We start from the raw sequence: 20,951 nt of genomic DNA on the forward strand, positions 1-20,951 counted from the left end.
GGCAAGTGGCATCTTGGCAGCTGCACGCTTGACTTTTCTCAGTTCATGGGCAGTTATTTTGCGCCTTGGTTTTTCCACACGCTTCTTGCGACCCTGTTGACTATTTTGAATGAAACACTTGATTGTTCAATGATCACGCTTCAGAAGCTTTGCAATTTTAAGACTGCTGCATCCCTCTGCAAGATATCTCACTATTTTTGACTTTTCTGAGCCTGTCAAGTCCTTCTTTTGACCCATTTTGCCAAAGGAAAGGAAGTTGCCTAATACGTTAGCATATGTTGCCATATATGTCACCACATCTGATTAGCATGGAGGACCACAAGAGCCACGCGCATCGAAATAAAAATTTCTGTGCTTAAATAATGAATTGTAGAATAAATTCTGCAATTGTAAATTCATTTTTGAATTCCAATTTAATAAACTGCATCTCAAAATCCTTTTTCCAATTGCACTTTAATAAACTGCATCTCAAAATCCATCCATCCATTCGCTTCCGCTTATCCTTTTCAGGGTCGCGGGGGGCGCTGGAGCCTATCCCAGCTGTCATAGGGCGAGAGGCGGGGTACACCCTGGACAGGTCGCCAGTCTGTCGCAGGGCCAACACACATGGACAGACAACCATTCACACTCACATTCACTCACACATTCACACCTAGTGACAATTTCGATTATCCAATTAACCTATCCTCACAAGCTGCATGTCTTTGGATGGTGGGAGGAAGCCGGAGTACCCGGAGGGAACCCACGCAAACACGTGGGTTCCCAATTGCACTTTAATAAACTGCATCTCAAAATCATTTTTCCAATTGCAATTTAATAAACTGCCTTTCAAAATCCTTTTTCCACTGGCACTTTAATAAACTGCAGTTCAAAATCCATTTCCCTTTCCTGTTCGCTCCGGGATTAGGTGCTGGATTAGCTGCTGGATTAGCTCTTCGATTAACAACTTGCTGGAGGCTATTCAAATTAGCCACACCGTGGGATGTAAGGAGCTCTCTGATTGGTTGCTCAGACACAGACAATTCACTGTGCTGTGACAAGAACGTTTGAGGAGAACTGAGGAGACTGTTGGAGTTTGACATTTGCCACATTTGGAGTAAAATGGCAAGAAGAGACAGTGGAACACAGGACAAAGCTGAAGAAGAACTGCCGGCTATTGGACTGTTGAAGTGGGAAAGGACAACAGAGTGAGAGCAGTAGGTGAGAACACAGAGGAAAGCTGTTGTTTAATGTGGGAAATTAAAATTTGGGTTAGCAAACCTGGGGAAAAGAAAACTGACTGCTTAAGTGGAAAATTGTGAAAGAGTCTGAAACACTGCAAAAAGAAACATATACAAAATCACACACACAAGCAGAACATGCATTAACCCTACTAACACAAACACAAGAGAGCTCATGAAGATTAGACAACATCTTGAGCATGTGAGTCTGTTTATCATCTTGTCCAAGTCACTTCGTGTGATGAGAAGTGATGCAAAGACCAGTGGACTCATAGCACATCAGTTACAAAATGATCAATTAATAGCAGAGAAGTGTGTAGGAAAGGCAGCTTTAAGAACATGCCCTGCTGGAGATGCAACTCCACAGACATCGATTAAACCTGCCTAATAACACAAACACACATGCAATGAAGATCAGCTTGTTATCTCTCATCAGTGTTAAAATAGTGTAAATTTAACAGACATTTGTTATCAAATGCTGAATTTATCAAATGCTGACAGTTAACTCTCTAGGTTGCAGGACAACAGTTTAATTTTTGTGGGAAAAAAGATTCTGGTTTGACCAACCAGTGATGAGACAATAAATTTAGTTGTTAATATAGTAAATTGGGAGATGCTTTCTGCTTGACTGATGCAGCACAAATAATTTACTGTATGAGGGAAATTCTATTTTTGTGATAACATGTTGAACATGCATCTCTGTTGTCCTGTCATCTTAGTGGGTTAATAGCTGATATGCAAATTAGTTGATCGTTCTTAGATTAATGAAAGGTGATTGAATTCTAGCACGAGTGAATGGGATGTGTTGGAGTTTGTAAGAGTGGAGACTCTAAAACACTGAGTTTCCTGTTTTGATGTGCGAGTGAATCCTGCACCCAGATACACAACTCTGAATACATAAGAACAAACTTCTTTTGTGAAATGCATGACAACATGTCACATGTTTTATGATGACGGGAAAAAGGAAAACTTAATAAAATCTGTGGCCTAAATGAGTAAAAAGTACAGATTAAATTCATAGCTAATGAGACATGAGGCTTATGTTGTGTGTTGTGCGGCTGATGGTTGGTTTGGAGTTTATCTAGCTGATGATTTTTCTTTTGTTGTGAAGTTGAGCCTGCCAATTAGTATGATGGTTTGATAAATCATGCTAATGGTATGATTTACCCTCCTGAGATGAGGAGCGTGTGTCATGACTTAACGAGACCTTTTTATTTTGATACTTTTACAGTGCACTGAAAGTTTTGTTTGATAATCTCTGTTTAAGCAGATCTGCACTATTAGAACAGAAACGCTATACGACATGTCGAGGAAACCGTTGCAAGTGAGCTTCTCCATTAAAATGGGCTCAGGAGAAAGTCACTTATTTGGGACAATTAAAATGAGAGTCCCTGCTCAAAAAGGATTCAGCGAGGTAATCCAATTTAAAATTCTTTTTCTTTTTGAAATGACGTCATTTTGCTGAGAGTGGAAATGAAAATGCGACTATAGGTTCCACTATCAGCAAAGAATGAATGAATGAATGAATGAATGAATGGAAAATGAGTGAGAGAAAATAAAACTGACTGACTGGTAAAAGCTGACAAAAGCTGACAAGACTTTACTGATGTAACACGACTGTGCGAAGTTAACCCCCACCTGACAAAGGTGCAGATGAATCTATGTGTGTTTCTTTTTACAGGAGCAGAAAGATGACAACAACATTCGAGGTTGCATGATGATTTAACCTTTTACATTCCACTTTCTGTGTCTGTGCATCTATCAGGGGTGTTATTCACTACCTTGTGTTGCTCACAGAGGTAACTGTGAGAAAGTGTGTATACACCTGCGCAGCACTAACATTTCTACAGCATTACAGTTCTTCATGTGATTTGATCATGTGATTTATACCAGGATAGCTGGTTGATGTTTTGCTATGACAGGATTTCTGGGTTCATGTGTGAAGAAAACTGTGTTTACAGGTTATGAGTTGGTGATGCTGTTACACTGTGTTGTTGGGGAAATGTGAAGGTTACTTTGACGATGTGAATAACATGTGAAACATTTCCTGTGTTGAAACTAGTGCCACTTCTGTCCACAGCTATGGATGGCTAACTTTATGGTCTTTTTACAGCACCTCTGGACCCTGTCGACCTGCGCCTGACCACCAGGATTGTCCATGTGTGTTGCTAATGTTTGTTTTTCTAAGAGTGCATGTAGAGGATTCAGCAGAGACGGACAAGTAACATGAGAAAGCAAATGAGAGATGCAGTGTTTATGGAATAGTTTAATATGGGGCTCATTAGCTGGCCACTACTGAGCTCCTAGTGTTAAATACATGGAGTGACTTTGCTTAAGGGAAGTCACCGATTATATTAATGCTAACTGAGTACATGGGATGATCCATGTCTGAGGCAAATTATGGCAATAATTGTAGTTTACTGATTTGAGAAAACCTGCACATGATACTTGTCCTGCTGATGCTGAATGCTTTATTACTCTTATGATACAATTGTTTATAAGTGTGGAGTTTGATTTTACTTCCAGATCTTGTTTTCCAGGCCATGATGGTGTATATGCAGGCTCCTGGCAGAGCCAGGTTTTAAACAAACTTAATATGCAAAACACACTAACATCTTTTATTGCAGGGTTATAGGTCCGGGGTGGTGCTGCTCCAGAGGGGGAGACACCCTGATGTTGCCTGGGACATGATCTAGCTAACCTTTTTCTCTCAGACAGGAATCTAGGTTTGATGAGTTGACTCATGGGAGTGGCCATGCGTCAAGAGGAGGGGTCCAGAATTACAGAGTTACATGAAACTATGTTTTCTAAACTATGTTTTTATGATTTTTGTGTGATTAACAGTTAGTCAACAGGTATTAAACCTATGCAAGTGGTGCATCTGTGTTCAGATGAGGCTTTGATGGTCCATAAATGAAGCTCACTGAACTAAAGAATTTGGTTTGATGATGGTTTACATGCTTTCCAGATAGAAGTTTTTCCTCCTAGCAAGGAAATACAGGTGCAGCAGTCAGAGTATTGCTGAAAGGAATCTCCTGAGAAATCTTCTGAGGCCCAGTGAGAAGCAACCCATTCCAGGCATAGCTGACAGTCCAGGCAGTGGTTGAGGTCAAAGGTCGAGCTGGTTGGGGCCCATCATGAGATCCGACTTCGGAGCCACAGCAAGGACCACGAAGCTGCGTTGGAATGAAAGCTGTGCCAAGGGGGCTTTCCAGAGGCCAACAGAGGAGATTGTGGACAACAGACGGGCACCTGAAGGGTGAGGGGAGCGTGCCAAGCTCCAAAAGTGACAACGCAGGGGGAGTCCAAGGATGGCATCATGATTCTGTGAAAAGCACAGGACCCAGAAGCTATGGTGATGATGACAGCAGTTTCCTATGAACATCACCTAATGCTGTGTCACTGTACTGTGCACACGATGGCACACTGAAAACTGCTGGGATCATAACAGTAAGATAACGGGATCCAGCACCCTTTCCACAGAGGGTTTTCCTGCAGAGGATGGACAATGGAGGAGTCAAATGTCCCCCACAGAACAGAGGCCATAAAACTAGAGTGCTGAAGAGGTCTGCAGCTTTCACAATAGCTGAGACCCATGTTGACAAACAACAAACTCAACTGGTATGTTTGAATGTCTATTCTACATACATTTGGACTCTGGTCCTATGGACAGTGATGGAAACAACTGGAAGACACATTTATGACGCCCTGCAGAACCTAAAGCACTCTGCAGAGAGACATGTGATTTACAGGAGCACCACCAAGCTGGAGTGATCTTGAAAATGTTAATTTCTTATTTTGACCATTAACAATTCATTTGTTCATCTGTAGGATGCAGTTTACCATTGAATGAGATTAATGAGAAATTGGATAACCGCATAATATTTTCCACTGTTGCTGCATACGTAGCCGTGACAAATGATGATGAAGACTCTGACTTGTTGGAATGTGAAGACTTTGTGTGATTGATGACGATGTAACAGAAAATGTATAACAAGATGTTACGTACTGATATCTCACTTAAAAGTTATACTGACAGCAGGGGGGAATGTCAATGGAAAATTGTACTTAGTAGTCAGTATAATCTTTTAATGATATTAGTAGGCTTTGTGTGCATTCCATGGTGTTCTGGTTTTCACACCCACACTCTGGGAGCATGGGAGAGGTCATACCTTGTCTTATTGTTTTATGGTAGGATAAACGTATCCATGTCTGTTTTAGGCTAAGTGCATCTTGTTTAGATGAACTAATAATAATAAAAATAATAATAATAATAACTTTATTTATAAAGCGCTTTCAAACAAAGTGCTGTACAACTATTTAAAACTAAAAAGATAAGTAAAATAAAAGTGATACATAGCAATACAGGTAAAAGACACAATACAAGTTAAAAACAGTAAAAATTTAAAAACTAAAAGCAATAGAATTAAGACATGTAAGATAGGGTGAACAAATGTGTCTTCAGCTTAGTTTTAAAAACCTCCACAGAGCATGCCTGCCTAATATCTTGAGGGAGGGTGTTCCACAGAAACGGGGCACGAAAAGAAAAAACACGCTCTCCAATTGTCTTTTTTCTGGCTATAGGAACTTTTAGAAGGCCAGAGTCCTGAGATCGGAGAGCACGGGATGGAACATAAAGATGTAAAAGGTCGGAGAGGTATGTAGGTGCCAATCCATTTAAAGCCTTGTAGGTGAGCAGCAGGACCTTAAAATCTGCTCAAACCTGACAAGGTAGCCAATTCAGAGAGTTCAGTACAGGGCTAATGTGCTCAAATTTCCCAGTCCTTGTTAAAATGCGAGCAGCTGCATTTTGCACCATCTGTAGACCTCTAAAACTTTTCTTTGGTAGCCCAGAAAGAAGAGCGTTACAATAATCAATACGTGAAGACACAGATGCATGGACAAGAACCTCTGCAGTGTCGCTTGACAAAACTTGTCTGATTCTGGCTATGTTCCTCAAATGATAAAAGGCGGTCTTTGTTGTCTTTTTTACATGAGACTCGAAAGAGAGCACCATGTCGAACCACACGCCCAAGTTTTTTACCTTGTCCCTGCAATTTATGACAACTGTTGGATTTTCCAGACCAGCAGGTTTAGGGAAGTCATTTATGGGGACACACACACGCCCTTTTTTCCTCAAAGATTTGTTTGTCAGCTGAACGCGTTGATTGAAATGATTTCACTCTATTTGTATTACAGATGACTGAACAATACCAAGCTCAGGACAACATCTGAGTTTAGATTTGATGACTCGTTTTACATGTCATAGCCTTTAAACGTTCATCCAAGTCCACGAGTGAGTTAATCAAATGTAGGATAATAGAAAAAGAGCATAGATTTATTAGCTGTCGTTACATTAAAAAGTAACAGGAAGGTAATAATTTTCCAAGAAAAATTTACTATTATTATTGTTTTCAATTCTGCGTTTGCTTCTGTCCTGCTAAATTCTTTAAATAAAAGTTCCTGCAATTAAAGTCTAATTGTGGGTGTTACATTCTTATTCCTTTGTGAAACAGTATCGTAGCCTTTAAACGCTCATCCAAGTCCACGAGTGACTGAATGAAATGTAGGATAATAGAAAAAGAGTTTTTAGTTCTATTCAGACATTTGAAGAAATGCAGACATTTATTAGCTGCCATTACATTATGAAGTAACAGGAAAGTAATAGTTTATCAAGAGAAATTTACTGGAAAACCAGCAACAAACAGCTGGTATAATAGAGCTGCCACATACAGTGGATACAGCTAGATATAGTCTTCTGTTTGTATTTAAAAATTAAATTGATTAAAGCCAAGAAGGCAGCGGGTCCAGATGGCATCAGCTCGAGGGTCGTCAGGTCCTGCGCGGACCAACTGTGTGGTGTGATGGAGCACCTCTTCAACCTGAGCCTGAGGCTGGGAAGAGTCCCACAGCTCTGGAAAACTTCCTGTGTTGTTCCAGTGCCAAAGACTTCACGCCCCAAGGACCTCAACAGCTACAGGCCGGTGGCTCTGACATCCCACCTGATGAAGACCCTGGAGCGGCTGGTCCTGGCTCAGCTTCGGCGCCTTGTGAGCTCATCACTGGACCCACTTCAGTTTGCCTACCAGCCTGGCATTGGAGCGGATGATGCCATCATTCACCTCCTACATCGTTCCCTCGCTCACCTGGAGACCGCTGGGAGCACTGTGAGAATCACGTTCTTTGATTTCTCCAGTGCCTTCAACACTATTCTTCCCTCGGTTCTGAAGGACAAGCTGGAGAACTCTGGAGTGGACCATCACCTCACTACCTGGATTTTGGACTACCTCACCGACCGACCACAGTATGTGAGGACTCAGGGCTGTGTGTCGGACAGGGTCGTCTGCAGTACGGGGGCCCCACAGGGAACGGTTCTGGCTCCGTTCCTCTTCACCATCTACACTGCAGACTTCTCCCACAACTCCACCCAGTGCTTCCTGCAGAAGTTCTCTGATGACTCTGCAATAGTCGGCCTCATCACTGATGGGGACGACAAGGAGTACAGAGGACTGACTCAAGACTTTGTGGACTGGTGCCAGCTGAACTACCTCCAGATCAACGCCAGTAAAACCAAGGAGCTGGTGGTAGACTTCCGCAGGCACAAACATCCTCCACTGCAACCACTGAACATCCAAGGTATGGACATTGAGGCTGTGGACAGCTACAGGTACCTTGGTGTTCATCTGAACAACAAACTGGACTGGACTCATAACTCAGACGCCCTCTACAGGAAAGGGCAGAGCAGGCTGTACCTGCTTCGGAGACTCAGGTCGTTTGGAGTGGAGGGCCCACTCCTGAAGACCTTCTATGACTCTGTGGTGGCCTCAGCCATCTTTTATGGTGTGGTCTGCTGGGGGGGCAGCATCTCTGCTGGGGACAGGAAGAGACTGAACAGGCTGATCCGAAGGGCCAGCTCTGTTCTAGGATGCCCTCTGGACCCAGTGGAGGTGGTGAGTGACAGGAGAATGGTGGCTAAGCTGTCATCCCTGTTGGACAACATCTCCCACCCCATGCAGGAGACTGTGACAGCACTGAGCAGCTCCTTCAGTGGGAGACTGCGGCACCCACGGTGTGGGACGGAGAGATTTCGCAGGTCTTTCCTCCCCACTGCTGTCAGACTCTACAATAAAGACTTTTGCAGCTGATCAAACACACAAACCCACACATGTGCAATAAGACTGCTATATGTGCAATTCTTCTTCTGACGAAGTTGTGTTTGTATTTTCCTACTCAGTTGTATATAGTATTTGTATTTCTATTTTATTCTATTGTATATATTATTCTATTCTATTTTATTCTATTGTATATATTATTCTATTCTATTTTATTCTATTGTATATAGTATTTTATTTTATTTTATTGTATTTTATTGCATTCCAGTGTTTTCTAATTTCTGCTACATAACTTTGCACTTTTGCTGTAACAAAACAAATTTCCCACCTGTGGGACTAATAAAGGCCATCTTATCTTATCTTAAATACAGCTGTTAGAAAAGTGTCACAGAGACAAAATCATGTGTGTGAACTCATTTTTCACACCTGTCTCAACACAACAGTCAGGTCACTCCCTTCTCTTTTAAAAGATCCACTTTAAATGTGTTTTAAATGTACGTGATCCAAAAGGAATTTAATATTTTATCTTTAGTTTGTCAGTTAGCATCAGGTCAGATGGATGATGTTGAGTGAGATGGAGCAGACAGAGACTGTCATCACAGCTGAGAGGAAGCAAAAGTCTCAACATCCAGGCTTAAAAGTGATGTAGAGAGCTAAAGCTAAAGCTCTGCTTTCTTTGTACACTTCTGCTAACAGTAACTAATGAGAAATGTAGTGAAAATTGTCCAGTTTTGTCCTTTTATATTCTAAAATGTGAATGTGAAGTATAAGATAAGATCATCTTTATTAGTCCCACATGTGGGAAATTTGTTTTGTTACAGCAGAAAGTTACATAGCAAAAATTAGAGAACACTGGAGTAGAATAAGAATAAGATACTGTACACAACTGTACCGGATAGAATAGAAAACAATAATGGGATAAAAATAGAAAACAAATTCTATATACAACTGAGTGCAAATACAACTTTGTCAGAAAGAGTATTACACTTAGTCCTATTGCACATGTGTGGGTTTGATCAGCTGCAAAGTCTTTGTTGTGGAGTCTGACAGCAGAGCGGAGGAAAGACCTGCGAAATCTCTCCGTCCCACATCATGGGTGCCGCAGCCACTGAAGGAGCTGCTCTGAAGTGCTCTGAAGTTTTGTGTTGATAAATACAGTTTTACAGCTCAGATCATACTGAGCGGATAGTTGATTATAACTGATACTAAAGTATGTGTGTGAGAGAGTTTGGACGCTCTGATATCTGAATGAGTCTTTAAATATGTGATTGAATAAAAATAAATTGAGTAAATTGTGATTGACAAACAGTTTTAAAGAGAAAGTGTGTTTGAATTAAAAGGGATGAAATCTATAATGAACGTGTTGATGACGTTTAAATGTGATGGAATTTCTGTGTTAAGAAGTGATGGAAATAAAAAAAAACCTTTGGCTTAGTTAACAGGGGGTGAAAGGTCAGAGATGGAGAGAACACCAGGCTGGGGCTGAATATCAGTGAATTATATGCTAATCTGATTGGATGACAGGACAGAGCATAAACTGAAGCTCGCAGGGATGTTCTCCCTGCAAGCTTCAGCAAAACTTCAGCGTTCCAGCAGCGACACTGAGGGCAGTGAGCGCTGCCCCCAGCTGTGGACTCTTTCTCTGCTCGTCTTCATCGTTACCATGTTGGATTAAAAAGAAAAGATTTAGGAACTGGTTGTATTCATAATATTTAAGGAATCTTGCTGTTCAGTTTGACGGAGAAACACTGGGATAAAACACGTCTTAAGACCTGGATGTGCCAGTCTCATCTTCACAAAGATAAGAAGAGAAAAAGCATTAGCTCAGAGCAGGTTATTTTGATAAATGAATAAGGTTAATTCTGTATAATTTATTTGTGGTTGTTTGTGATTCTGAGTTTGCTTTGCTTCTGCTAAACTGTTTGAATAAAATTTCCTTTGTGGACCTCAAAGTCTAAATTGTGGACGTTCTTTTTCCTTTGTGAAACAGTAAAGAGGCCTTTTAAAGTCTCCTGGGGCCGACTGAAAACCCTCCCAGACTAAAAAGCACCTACTCAGGTCTCCAGCTCTTATCAGAGGAGGCAGTGAAGACACCTGAACTTCAAGGCAGTCAGGCTGAGTCTGTGATTACATACTTAGATTGTAGTTAAATCAAAGTATTTTACTTGTAATTTTACAGTATTGTTATATTGTGTGTACTTTTTACAGATGTTCCTACCTTGAAAATTAAACAGAACACTATCGCTATAAATAGTAACACAATCACTAATGCCGGGTGATTTTTACCCGATATAATATGACCAATAAAAAGTAATCAAATATATCAAAATATGACAAATCATGACAAATTAGAGTGGTCGTCTTTTACTTTCAACTGTGCCATGTCTAACAAAATGAAAAAAAACCCCTCCTAAAACAAAATAATGACTCTGGAAAGCTGGTCTTTGGTCCACCCATTCCTGGGACATTTGAGACTTCCCTGGTGAAGGCACAGGCTCCTCGACACGCAAACAGCTGCAGGAGAGAGAAATCATGTAAATGTATTTGCTCGGGTGTAAATCACCCAGCGATAGTGTTCTAGGGTTAAATGTAACAACTAGACAGCAGCACTGATGTCATCAGTTTAATGGACACAGAGGAAGCTTTTCTAAGGCTTAAAAAGAATAACATGATGCTAGAACATCACATGTTATAATATGACAGTAAAAATAACTCACAGAGATCATCTCCGCTGTTTTGCTCCACAATCAGAGCTCAGAGCTCCATTTATTCAGTAACAGAGGAGCTGCTGTCAGAGGGAAGCACTGCTGAGCATAAGTGGGGCGAGCCTGGGTCCAGCTACATGAGTGGTGTCTTCTTTTGGTCAAGATTTTGAATTGCTTGGCCTTTGAGGCTCGTGTGTCGCTCATAGAGTAGGCTGACACTAAGAGCAGAGAGGCCCACAGTAGGGCCCACAGTGGGTGCACACACAGGACATAGATCCACAAGCACCTATCTGTCGCTCATTTCTATTTATCGCTTTCCGTTGAAGAGGAAGAAGTGTTTCCTGTTTGAACCACTTCCTGCTTCGTACTGAAACATCTCCTTCTCATCATGTGGAAAACAGAGGGAACCTGCTGAGGCTCAAATAACACTAGCTTAGTCTCTGGAGTGGTCCCAGGCAGAGAGGCAGACAGGTGCTTGTGAGAGCTCTGCTTCTTCTTCAAAGAGGGCGCAGGTGGAACAAAGGCAGTTGGCTCATAGCTTCACCGGTGAGGACCTGATATGAAACAAACTGGAACGCTGGACAACTGGACCCTGTAAGCTCCTCACAGTAAGACTTCCTCACAGACTGGTGGAAATGAGGCTGGAAGGTTGGGCAGCTTGGATGAAACTGGAAGGCTAGACATGGTTCTGGATTATGCCCTGAGTCAGGTGAGCCCAATAAGAGAGAAACCAGGTTGTCCAACGTGATAGAAATCTCAGGTTGAGGATGCTGAGCCCGCCGATGTGAATAATTCTTCTTCTTCTGTGGAACCAGCTTCCAGTTTGGATTCAGGAGAGAGAAAGCATTTTATTTGTTGATAAAGCTAATAGTTAGCACTGGATCATCCCTTGGTTATGATAAAAGAGTCTCAGGCTGCTCGGGGGGACATCCAATTTCCGCTACAGTCATCAAGGTGCTTTATGTTGTAAAGTACGGCCCTACAATAACACCAAGAAACCTCCAATGATCACACAACCACCTATAAGCAAGCAATTTAGCGCCAGTAAACAGGAAGAAAACTTTTAAGAGAAACAAACCTCCAGCAGAACCAGGAGGAGGGAGGAGCAGCCTTCTGTGCGACCAGCTGGGATAATGGGATGAAGACAGGATAAAGACAAGATGTGGAAGAGAGCCAGAGATGAATAATAACTAATGATTAAATACAGAGGTGACCACCTCTGTATTTATTTCACTCACCACGTGATCCCATCTGCCTGGACTGTCTCTCCAATCTGTTTAAAGCTTTAAAGAGTGAAATCAATAACCAATGATCTCAGTGTTAACAGCCTGTGTGAACACTGTCTGAGTCTGTGAGCTGCAAATGTTTGCATGTAGGACACAGTGTGAAGGGTGTCTCTATACAATAAACTAATGGATCAGTCTGATCCTGTTATTGTTCTCTGTTGAGTCTCAGTCGTTCATTGTTTTAATTTAAATTATTCATTTTATTTTTAAACTAAATCATGGGATCTTCATCCTGTGTTCCTCAGCTTTAATTTTTCTGTTAATAAACACTTACATGTAGATTTATTATCTGTGTTTGTTATTAACACTTTAATTCTTGCATTCTTGTAATTAAAGCTTTCTGAACGACACATGGCCTTATTTACAGTGAGCTATAAAAGCTGTGACTGTGGAAAATAAAATCACTCTGCCATATATAGTTGAAGCCTGAACAAACTGAACCAGTACATGTAAATAAGACAAGCAGAACACATCAGCTGTGTCCCAATTCATAGGCTGCATTAAAAAATTATCTTATAAACGCAATTAGACTTTAGAAACACTGAAGTTTCTAAAGTCTCCACTAAATCAGGGTCAGATGTGTGTGGAGGTCTAAGAAGTTTGCTGGGTGAGAATTATCATGTGCAATGCTCCAGTTTGACCACACGGGGGCAGTGCTGTTACACACTCAGACTGCAGAACATAATAACAGTGTTGGAGTGTGAAAGTAAATCAGCTTTAAAACATAAACCATCTTTTTTCAGATTGTTTTCTGATTACATTAAACTGTTTGTGTGTCTGTTGTCACAGCAGCAGCAGCCATCAATGACAGCAGCACACAAAAGCAACACAACAGCAGGTTAAAAACTCAGAGGAACAATTCATTTCTAATGTCTGACCAGTTTGTAGTTTATGTGTTTGAGTTCAGTTTAAAAACTTTAAAATACTGATCACAAGTTTCACACAAACAACATATAAGAACATAAGATGGAAACAAACACATACAGAGTGAAACAGTGTTTGTTTACTTCCTGGTTTCCTGGTTTTTGTATGTTTGTCACATTTAAATGTTTCAGATCAAACACATTACATTTAACTATTAAACAAAGAAAACACAAACTGAAGATTGTAAATGGAGGAGTTTGTTATTAAGGGAACAAATTCAAACCTACATGTTCCTGAAGTGTGACAAATATACAAAGAGCAGCAAATCAGTTTGAACAGCAAACTGTCAACTTCACACTTTTTACTAAAAACTCAGAAAATTCTCCACTAACATCACTTTTTATCCACTGTCACTTTAAGCAGAACAGCTGCATAACAACTGAAACCAGCACCACTGACTAACAATGAGCCACCAATTCAGTTTCAGGGTCGTCAGTATGCAAACTGGTACCATGAGTACCAATCACATCACTGTAAGATGATGAACAATCGTTCAGAGATGTCATCGCCTTTTCACATAACGGCTCCCCACTCAAACCAGGATGTGCACATCGTCACTGAAAGAGTTGCCACTGGCCTGTAGGTGTAAACAGACCACAGCATCCCGGCCTGATGAGCTAGCTCTTCTGTGCTGTGCAATCTGCTAACCTGTGGTTGTCTGGTTGACTTTCTAAATTCAGTGTAATTGGGAAATAAAGAAAAATATATTAAACTGCAAGCTAGTAGAAGGAAACCAGGGTTTTTGGTTCATGAAGACATTTCACCTCTCATGCGTGATGGATCGTTGACCCACACGGTTTCTATGCAGGTCGTTAAGGGTCCCATCAGTTGAGCTGACGTGTGACTCAATGCATGGCTTATTTGGGTCACATGACCTAAGGTGTGATTTCTATGTGGGACAGCTTCATGAACCAAAGAAGTCCAGCTGCTGTCAAATTAATAACTTCAAACTAGCCTGGTCTCAACAACTGTATCTTATGTTTCATCAGAACCAAGAATGTGGCAATAATGTGACATCCTTACAGACAAGCTACATGATAACATGTTGCTAACAACAGTGACACGTTAAAAGGCGATTTGTGTTCCCACTTTTTTCTTCTTTAAAAAAGAAACAAGTGCTGCCTGCTAGGAAATCAAATCCGGCTTTTATGGGCGTAGACTGAAATGAAGCAATTCTTCTGTAAGTTCACTGGCGTGTTTTGTGATTTGTCTTTCAGGGCTGCTCAGGATCCACGAGCACCATGGCATCCACCCAAGGTACTGCAGGAGCCTTAATCTGCACTTTAGAGCTTCAGTTAGATGTGCACGTTTTAATTCTTTCCTTGTTTTCAGAGTTAAAAATCGTCCAGAAGCTCAATGAGGGCAAGACTAAACAGATTTGTGAGCTTGTGGACCAGCCGGGACTGGTTCTAGTCCAGTCTAAAGACCAGATCACAGCTGGGAAAGGTTTTTCTGAAGATCAGGAAACCAACAACAGCAGCAGCAAGAAGCACATCAGTCCAACAGGTCCATCCTCTGTGTGTCCTCCTGTCTGAGCTGCAGGTGAGAAACAGGTGTGAGGTGTCAGCTGTCAGGTAGGTGATGAGTGAAGAACAGAACAGAATCCATTTCCTCTTCAAACTGCTGTCAGACATTATCTACTGCACTCTGATCACATCACTCAGACCAGCTGCTTTCTACAAAGTCTCATCAACAACATCTTTAGAAACAAACATCAACAACCAGGAAGCAGCTTCACCTCTGATCACACACACACTCAACTCTACTCACTCACCTGGAGGAACAACAACACTCAGTGTGATGTTTTTGATGTTCTTCCATAAGCGCGTTTGTTCTATGAACACACGACACTCGTATGTTCCAGCATCATTAACTGTCACATCCTTCAGAATCAAAGACACGTCTCCATCCTTCATCTGTCTGTCCTGCAGATCCACCCGGTTCTTAAAAGATGGATGCCTCAAGGTGCTTTATATTGGAAGGTAGACCCTACAATAGCCCATACAGAGAAAAAGCCAACAATCATATGACCCCCCCCTATGAGCAAGCAAGGAAAAACTGGCAGAAAGTCCATCTCCAAATATGGAGATGGCCAAAAGGCTGCAGAAGAAGAAACCTCAGCCAAAGAACTGTAGCCTTTCACCAACTTTTGAACACTCAGCTTAGTATCTTGTTTTTCATACATAATCAAAAGCATTTACTGCCTGGCAGCAGCAGCCTTTTGTCTCTGAGCCGGAGAGAGGAAGTCCATGGCGTCATCTAATACTAATTTTAAGTTCTAACCGTTTTGATAATAAATTGTGAAAACTTATAATTGAAGTGTGTTTGTATTCTCTCTCATATAAAAAGCTACAGTTACTAAATCAGACTCATTCTAAATCAACCAGCATCGAAAAGCAGGAGCAGTGACTCTCCAAAAGTTGATTCTGTTCATCTGGACGTAGCGTTTTGTGGGAGAAACGTTTCGTCACTCATCCAAGTGACTTCTTCAGTCTCAGCTGACTGCAGGTTTCCCCAAACCTTATAAACAGTACATTTGCATAATGACTGAAACCAGCCCACTGAAGGAACAATGGGCAGCAGTGACAGTATTCATTTTAAAGTCTGTCTGAATTAAACTCAGGTATAAAAATCTTGATGAATGACTCAACTGTAAAATGATTCATTTAATCATTACTGTCAAAACCATATTAAGCAAACATTAGAAATAAAGGTTCCTCGTGAGCTCCCACATGAGCTCTCCTTACAGACTGGAAGTTTGTACTTTGGAGTTTAGGCCATATCAAAAAATATTTACACAAAGCAGACCCACCTCATCCTTTGTGCTATCCGGTCTTTTATAGTTAAAGTAAATGTTTTGCTTCACTCAGTATCAGAGTTACAGTCAGAGAGGTCAGAGACCAGGACTTTATCAGGATTATTCTGCTTACTTCAGTTTTACAGTTTGATTCACACTCACAGCTGATTTGGACTGATTCCATTAACACGCTTTTTTCATGTTTTCACATTTTTGTTTTTTTCTCACCACGGTGAAGCAGAAACTGAGGATTTTCCTGAACTCCTGACAACAGTAAGTGATCTCACATCTGCTAGTTTATGTTGTTCAATTCAAAATCCTCACATACAAGGTCTTAAATAGTCAGGCTAATATTAATGACCTTGTAGTACCATATCACCCTATTAGAGCACTTCGCTCTCGCACTGCAGGCCTACTTGCTGTTCCTAGAGTATTTAAAAGTAGAATGGGAGGCAGAGCCTTCAGTTTTCAGGCCCCTCTTCTGTGGAACCAGCTTCCAGTTTGGATTCGGGAGACAGACACTATCTCTACTTTCAAGATTAGGCTTAAAACTTTCCTTTTTGCTAAAGCATATAGTTAGGGCTGGACCAGGTGACCCTGAATCCTCCCTTAGTTATGCTGCAATAGACGTAGGCTGCTGGGGATTCCCATGATGCATTGAGTTTTTCCTTTCCAGTCACCTTTCTCACTCACTATGTGTTAATAGACCTCTCTGCATCGAATCATATCTGTTATTAATCTCTGTCTCTCTTCCACAGCATGTCTTTATCCTGTTTTCCTTCTTTCACCCCAACCGGTTGCAGAAGATGGCCGCCCCTCCCTCAGCCTTGTTCTGGCGGAGGTTTCTTCCTGTTAAAAGGGAATTTTTCTTATTGTTTGCTTATAGGGGGGTCATATGATTGTTGGTGTTTTTCTCTGTATGGACTATTGTAGGGTCTACCTTACAATATAAAGCATGAACAGCAAATATTCTGCAGACAGGATGTTTCTGTTTCAGCTCTTCCTTCTTGATGGAAATGAGAAGAATGTGAAATCAAACCAGTTTTCCATCATTTATTATTAATCCCTCATGACTACAGCTAAATGCTGCCTCCTCTTCATACATGACGACACATGAGAGCTTCTGATTTTGTTCTGTGGAGATCGTTCAACAACTGAACACTAAAACTTTTCCACTTCGCCTCGTTTGTTATGACGCACTTATTTCTGCGCATCCTCAGTCCAACCTACCAAACGTCACTCTAACGCGACGTCCTCACGAGACACGGAAGAGTTTGAACCGCAGCTTTAACTTTATTTAAACCTTAAATATAATCTGATGTGTTCAGGTTTAAACTCAGGTTCAGTTATTGAGTGAAAACACCAACAGACTCAGACATTTAGAACAAACTAAGAGTCAGATCAGCAGAAACAGAGAACACGGACATGTCTGCTGTAACTGCGTCACTCTGCTCCACGCTGATGTTTGTCCTGTTCGTCTCTTTAGAACAAACTAAGAGTCAGATCAGCAGAAACAGAGAACACGGACATGTCTGCTGTAACTGCGTCACTCTGCTCCACGCTGATGTTTGTCCTGTTCGTCTCTGCAGGTGAGATTTAACTGTTAGAAACTAAACTGAGTTTATTTCTGAGATAAAGAGTCTCAGTCTGGTTTACATGCTGATAATATTTCTCTAAGAATTAGTTTCTGATTCATTCAGTGTTGCGATCGACACAAAGCTGGGTGGAGTCTGTGTGTGTTGGTGCAGTTTGCAGCACAGACACAAAGAAGTGTAATGTGTGTGTCAGTGTGATGTGTTGTAGTGTCAGGAGTCAGTATACAGCTACAAAGCTTTTTGTTCAGTGTATACAAACAGCTGTAGCTCCATAAAGGCAGCATGCAGAGACTCACAGTGTCTTATAATGAGAGGCTGCTTTCTCTCACACATTATGTTCACTTATTATCAGCACATGTTGTTGTTTGTGCAACAGAGTTATTGTAGTTTTGGATTTTCTCATTAGTTTTTATTCCATTTGGACTTTTTGTGTTTAGTTCAGTTTAGTTTCCAGATGATTTTCTTCTTTTTCAGGTTTGATTATTTATTGCTTGAAGAGTTTTTAATGGTTTTATTCTTTTTTCATTCTTACTGTTTGGAGGTTTGTGTCAGAGGCCAGATTTAGGAGCATCAGTACAGCTGTTACAATAAAAGCAGAGACTCAGTCTGACAGACATCCAGAGTCTCAATGAACTCGTCCATCAACAACATTTGATCAAACTAACAGATTCTAAAACTAAAGATTTGTTTTTATTTGTTCACAAAATGGTTTCAGATGATGTTTTTCATCCATCTCAGTCTTTCTCATGAACTTTGTCTCCAAACCTCTCAGCCTGAGCTTCCCTCTGATCAACTCGTTCATAATCTCGTCCATTCTGCTCTCAATGAAAATCTGAACATGTTCAGCTCGGCCTCCTGTCTTTGTGTCAGAGTCTCCAAAGCAAACATCACAGCAGCTCACTGCCATCTTTAAACCTTCCCTTTCACTCTTGCTGCTGTCCTTCTGTCACAAATCAGCCCTGATGAAGATGCTCGGGATCAGGTGCGGAGGAGGAGAAGACTCGCTGTGGTGACGCCTGAAGGGAGCAGCTGACACAAGAAGAGACACAATCAAAGATCATCATCTAATAACAGAAGATGATCTTTTATTATGTGTATCTGATTGGCTGCTGTAGAAATGAACAGTTGTACTTTGACCTTTAACCTCTCTGCTCTGTGTTGTTTCCTCTTTCAGACCAGAAAAACATCACAGCTGAGTCTGGACAGGACGTCACTCTGACATGTCGAGCTCCAAACAACAACATCATAGTTTTAGAGTGGAGCAGAGCTGACCTGGGAGATAAAAATGTCTTCGTTTACCGGGATGGTCGACCTCTTGATGACCAGCATCCATCTTTTAAGAATCGGGTGGATCTGCAGGACAGACAGATGAAGGATGGAGACGTGTCTTTGATTCTGAAGGATGTGACGATTAATGATACTGGAACATACAAGTGTCATGTCTACATGAGAGAAACAGACTCATGGGAGCTCATCAGCATCATCCACCTTCATGTTGATCCTCCAGGTGAGTGAGTAGAGTTGAGTGTGTGTGTGATCAGAGGTGAAGCTGCTTCCTGGTTGTTGATGTTTGCTTCTAAAGATGTTGTTGATGAGACTTTGTAGAAAGCAGCTGGTCTGAGTGATGTGATCAGAGTGCAGTAGATAATGTCTGACAGCAGTTTGAAGAGGAAATGGATTCTGTTCTGTTCTTCACTCATCACCTACCTGACAGCTGACACCTCACACCTGTTTCTCACCTGCAGGTCAGCCAGGAGGACAAGAGAAGGATGAAGACAACAAAGATGGAGGAAAGGAAGACAAAGAGAAGGAGGATGGATCTGTTGGACTGAAAGTTGGTCTGTCAGTTCCTGCTGCTGTTGTTGTTGTTGTTGTTGTTGTTGTTGTTGTTGTTGTTGCTGTTGTTGTTGTTGTTTTGATCTACAAACCAGCCTCCTGTTTAAGTGCAGCAGGTTAAAATGTTTCAGAGCTTTTAACAGCATTGAGTCTGCTGCTGCTGTTCAGAGTTCTGTTTAAAATCCTGCAGAAACAGATGAACTGAGCACAGACAGCAGGCCCACAGCACTGTAGGTTTATTTCAGTTTTATCTTTAATGTCTGCTTCTTAATTTTATTATTGAACAACAACCATGTTCTCAATGAACCCAAAAAACTCATTAATATCAAAGCTGAATGTTTTTGGAAGTAGTTTTTAGTTTGTTTTTAGTTTTAGCTATTTTAGGGGGATATCTGTGTGTGCAGGTGACTATTACTGTGCATAATTATTAGGCAACTTAACAAAAAACAAATATATACCCATTTCAATTATTTATTTTTACCAGTGAAACCAATATAACATCTCCACATTCACAAATATACATTTCTGACATTCAAAAACAAACCAAAAACAAATCAGCGACCAATATAGCCACCTTTCTTTGCAAGGACACTCAAAAGCCTGCCATCCATGGATTCTGTCAGTGTTTTGATCTGTTCACCATCAACATTGCGTGCAGCAGCAACCACAGCCTCCCAGACACTGTTCAGAGAGGTGTACTGTTTTCCCTCCTTGTAAATCTCACATTTGATGATGGACCACAGGTTCTCAATGGGGTTCAGATCAGGTGAACAAGGAGGCCATGTCATTAGTTTTTCTTCTTTTATACCCTTTCTTGCCAGCCACACTGTGGAGTACTTGGACGCGTGTGATGGAGCATTGTCCTGCATGAAAATCATGTTTTTCTTGAAGGATGCAGACTTCTTCCTGTACCACTGCTTGAAGAAGGTGTCTTCCAGAAACTGGCAGTAGGACTGGGAGTTGAGCTTGACTCCATCCTCAACCCGAAAAGGCCCCACAAGCTCATCTTTGATGATACCAGCCCAAACCAGTACTCCACCTCCACCTTGCTGGCGTCTGAGTGGGACTGGAGCTCTCTGCCCTTTACCAATCCAGCCACGGGCCCATCCATCTGGCCCATCAAGACTCACTCTCATTTCATCAGTCCATAAAACCTTAGAAAAATCAGTCTTGAGATATTTCTTGGCCCAGTCTTGACGTTTCAGCTTGTGTGTCTTGTTCAGTGGTGGTCGTCTTTCAGCCTTTCTTACCTTGGCCATGTCTCTGAGTATTGCACACCTTGTGCTTTTGGGCACTCCAGTGATGTTGCAGCTCTGAAATATGGCCAAACTGGTGGCAAGTGGCATCTTGGCAGCTGCACGCTTGACTTTTCTCAGTTCATGGGCAGTTATTTTGCGCCTTGGTTTTTCCACACGCTTCTTGCGACCCTGTTGACTATTTTGAATGAAACGCTTGATTGTTCGATGATCACGCTTC

At 41.4% G+C, this 20,951-nt stretch overlaps 1 protein-coding gene and 1 long non-coding RNA gene across 3 annotated transcripts; one reads left to right on the plus strand and one right to left on the minus strand.

The window, feature by feature from the left end:
- Positions 1-16,935: 16,935 nt before the first annotated feature.
- On the plus strand, positions 16,936-19,824 carry LOC109199280 (uncharacterized). Of its 2 annotated transcripts, XM_019354580.2 has the most exons (4): positions 16,936-17,444; positions 17,548-17,633; positions 18,814-19,146; positions 19,385-19,824. In XM_019354580.2, the coding sequence occupies exons 2-4, from the start codon at positions 17,573-17,575 to the stop codon at positions 19,594-19,596; spliced, it is 606 nt and encodes a 201-aa protein (XP_019210125.1). In that variant the 5' UTR covers positions 16,936-17,444; positions 17,548-17,572; the 3' UTR covers positions 19,597-19,824. The 2 variants fall into 2 exon arrangements, with proteins under 2 accessions (XP_019210125.1, XP_025758773.1); XM_025902988.1 differs by having other exon boundaries at positions 16,936-17,633; positions 19,385-19,818.
- On the minus strand, positions 17,971-18,994 carry LOC109199324 (uncharacterized). The gene is made up of 2 exons (XR_002059746.1): positions 18,912-18,994; positions 17,971-18,668 (listed from the first exon to the last, which is right to left on the minus strand). It is a non-coding gene; the product is annotated as an uncharacterized LOC109199324 (long non-coding RNA).
- Positions 19,825-20,951: the final 1,127 nt, after the last annotated feature.

The sequence above is a fragment of the Oreochromis niloticus genome, linkage group LG3, assembly GCF_001858045.2.
Source record: "Oreochromis niloticus isolate F11D_XX linkage group LG3, O_niloticus_UMD_NMBU, whole genome shotgun sequence".
NCBI lineage: Eukaryota > Metazoa > Chordata > Actinopteri > Cichliformes > Cichlidae > Oreochromis > Oreochromis niloticus.

What these genes read in the sequence shown, in the direction of transcription:
- LOC109199280 (XM_019354580.2), top strand. Translation starts at nt 17,573, where the DNA reads ATGTCTGCTGTAACTGCGTCACTCTGCTCCACGCTGATGTTTGTCCTG. An exon ending in TGTCCTGTTCGTCTCTGCAG is followed by an intron (nt 17,634 to 18,813) that starts GTGAGATTTAAC and finishes TTCCTCTTTCAG; the next exon opens with ACCAGAAAAACATCACAGCT. An exon ending in CCTTCATGTTGATCCTCCAG is followed by an intron (nt 19,147 to 19,384) that starts GTGAGTGAGTAG and finishes TCTCACCTGCAG; the next exon opens with GTCAGCCAGGAGGACAAGAG.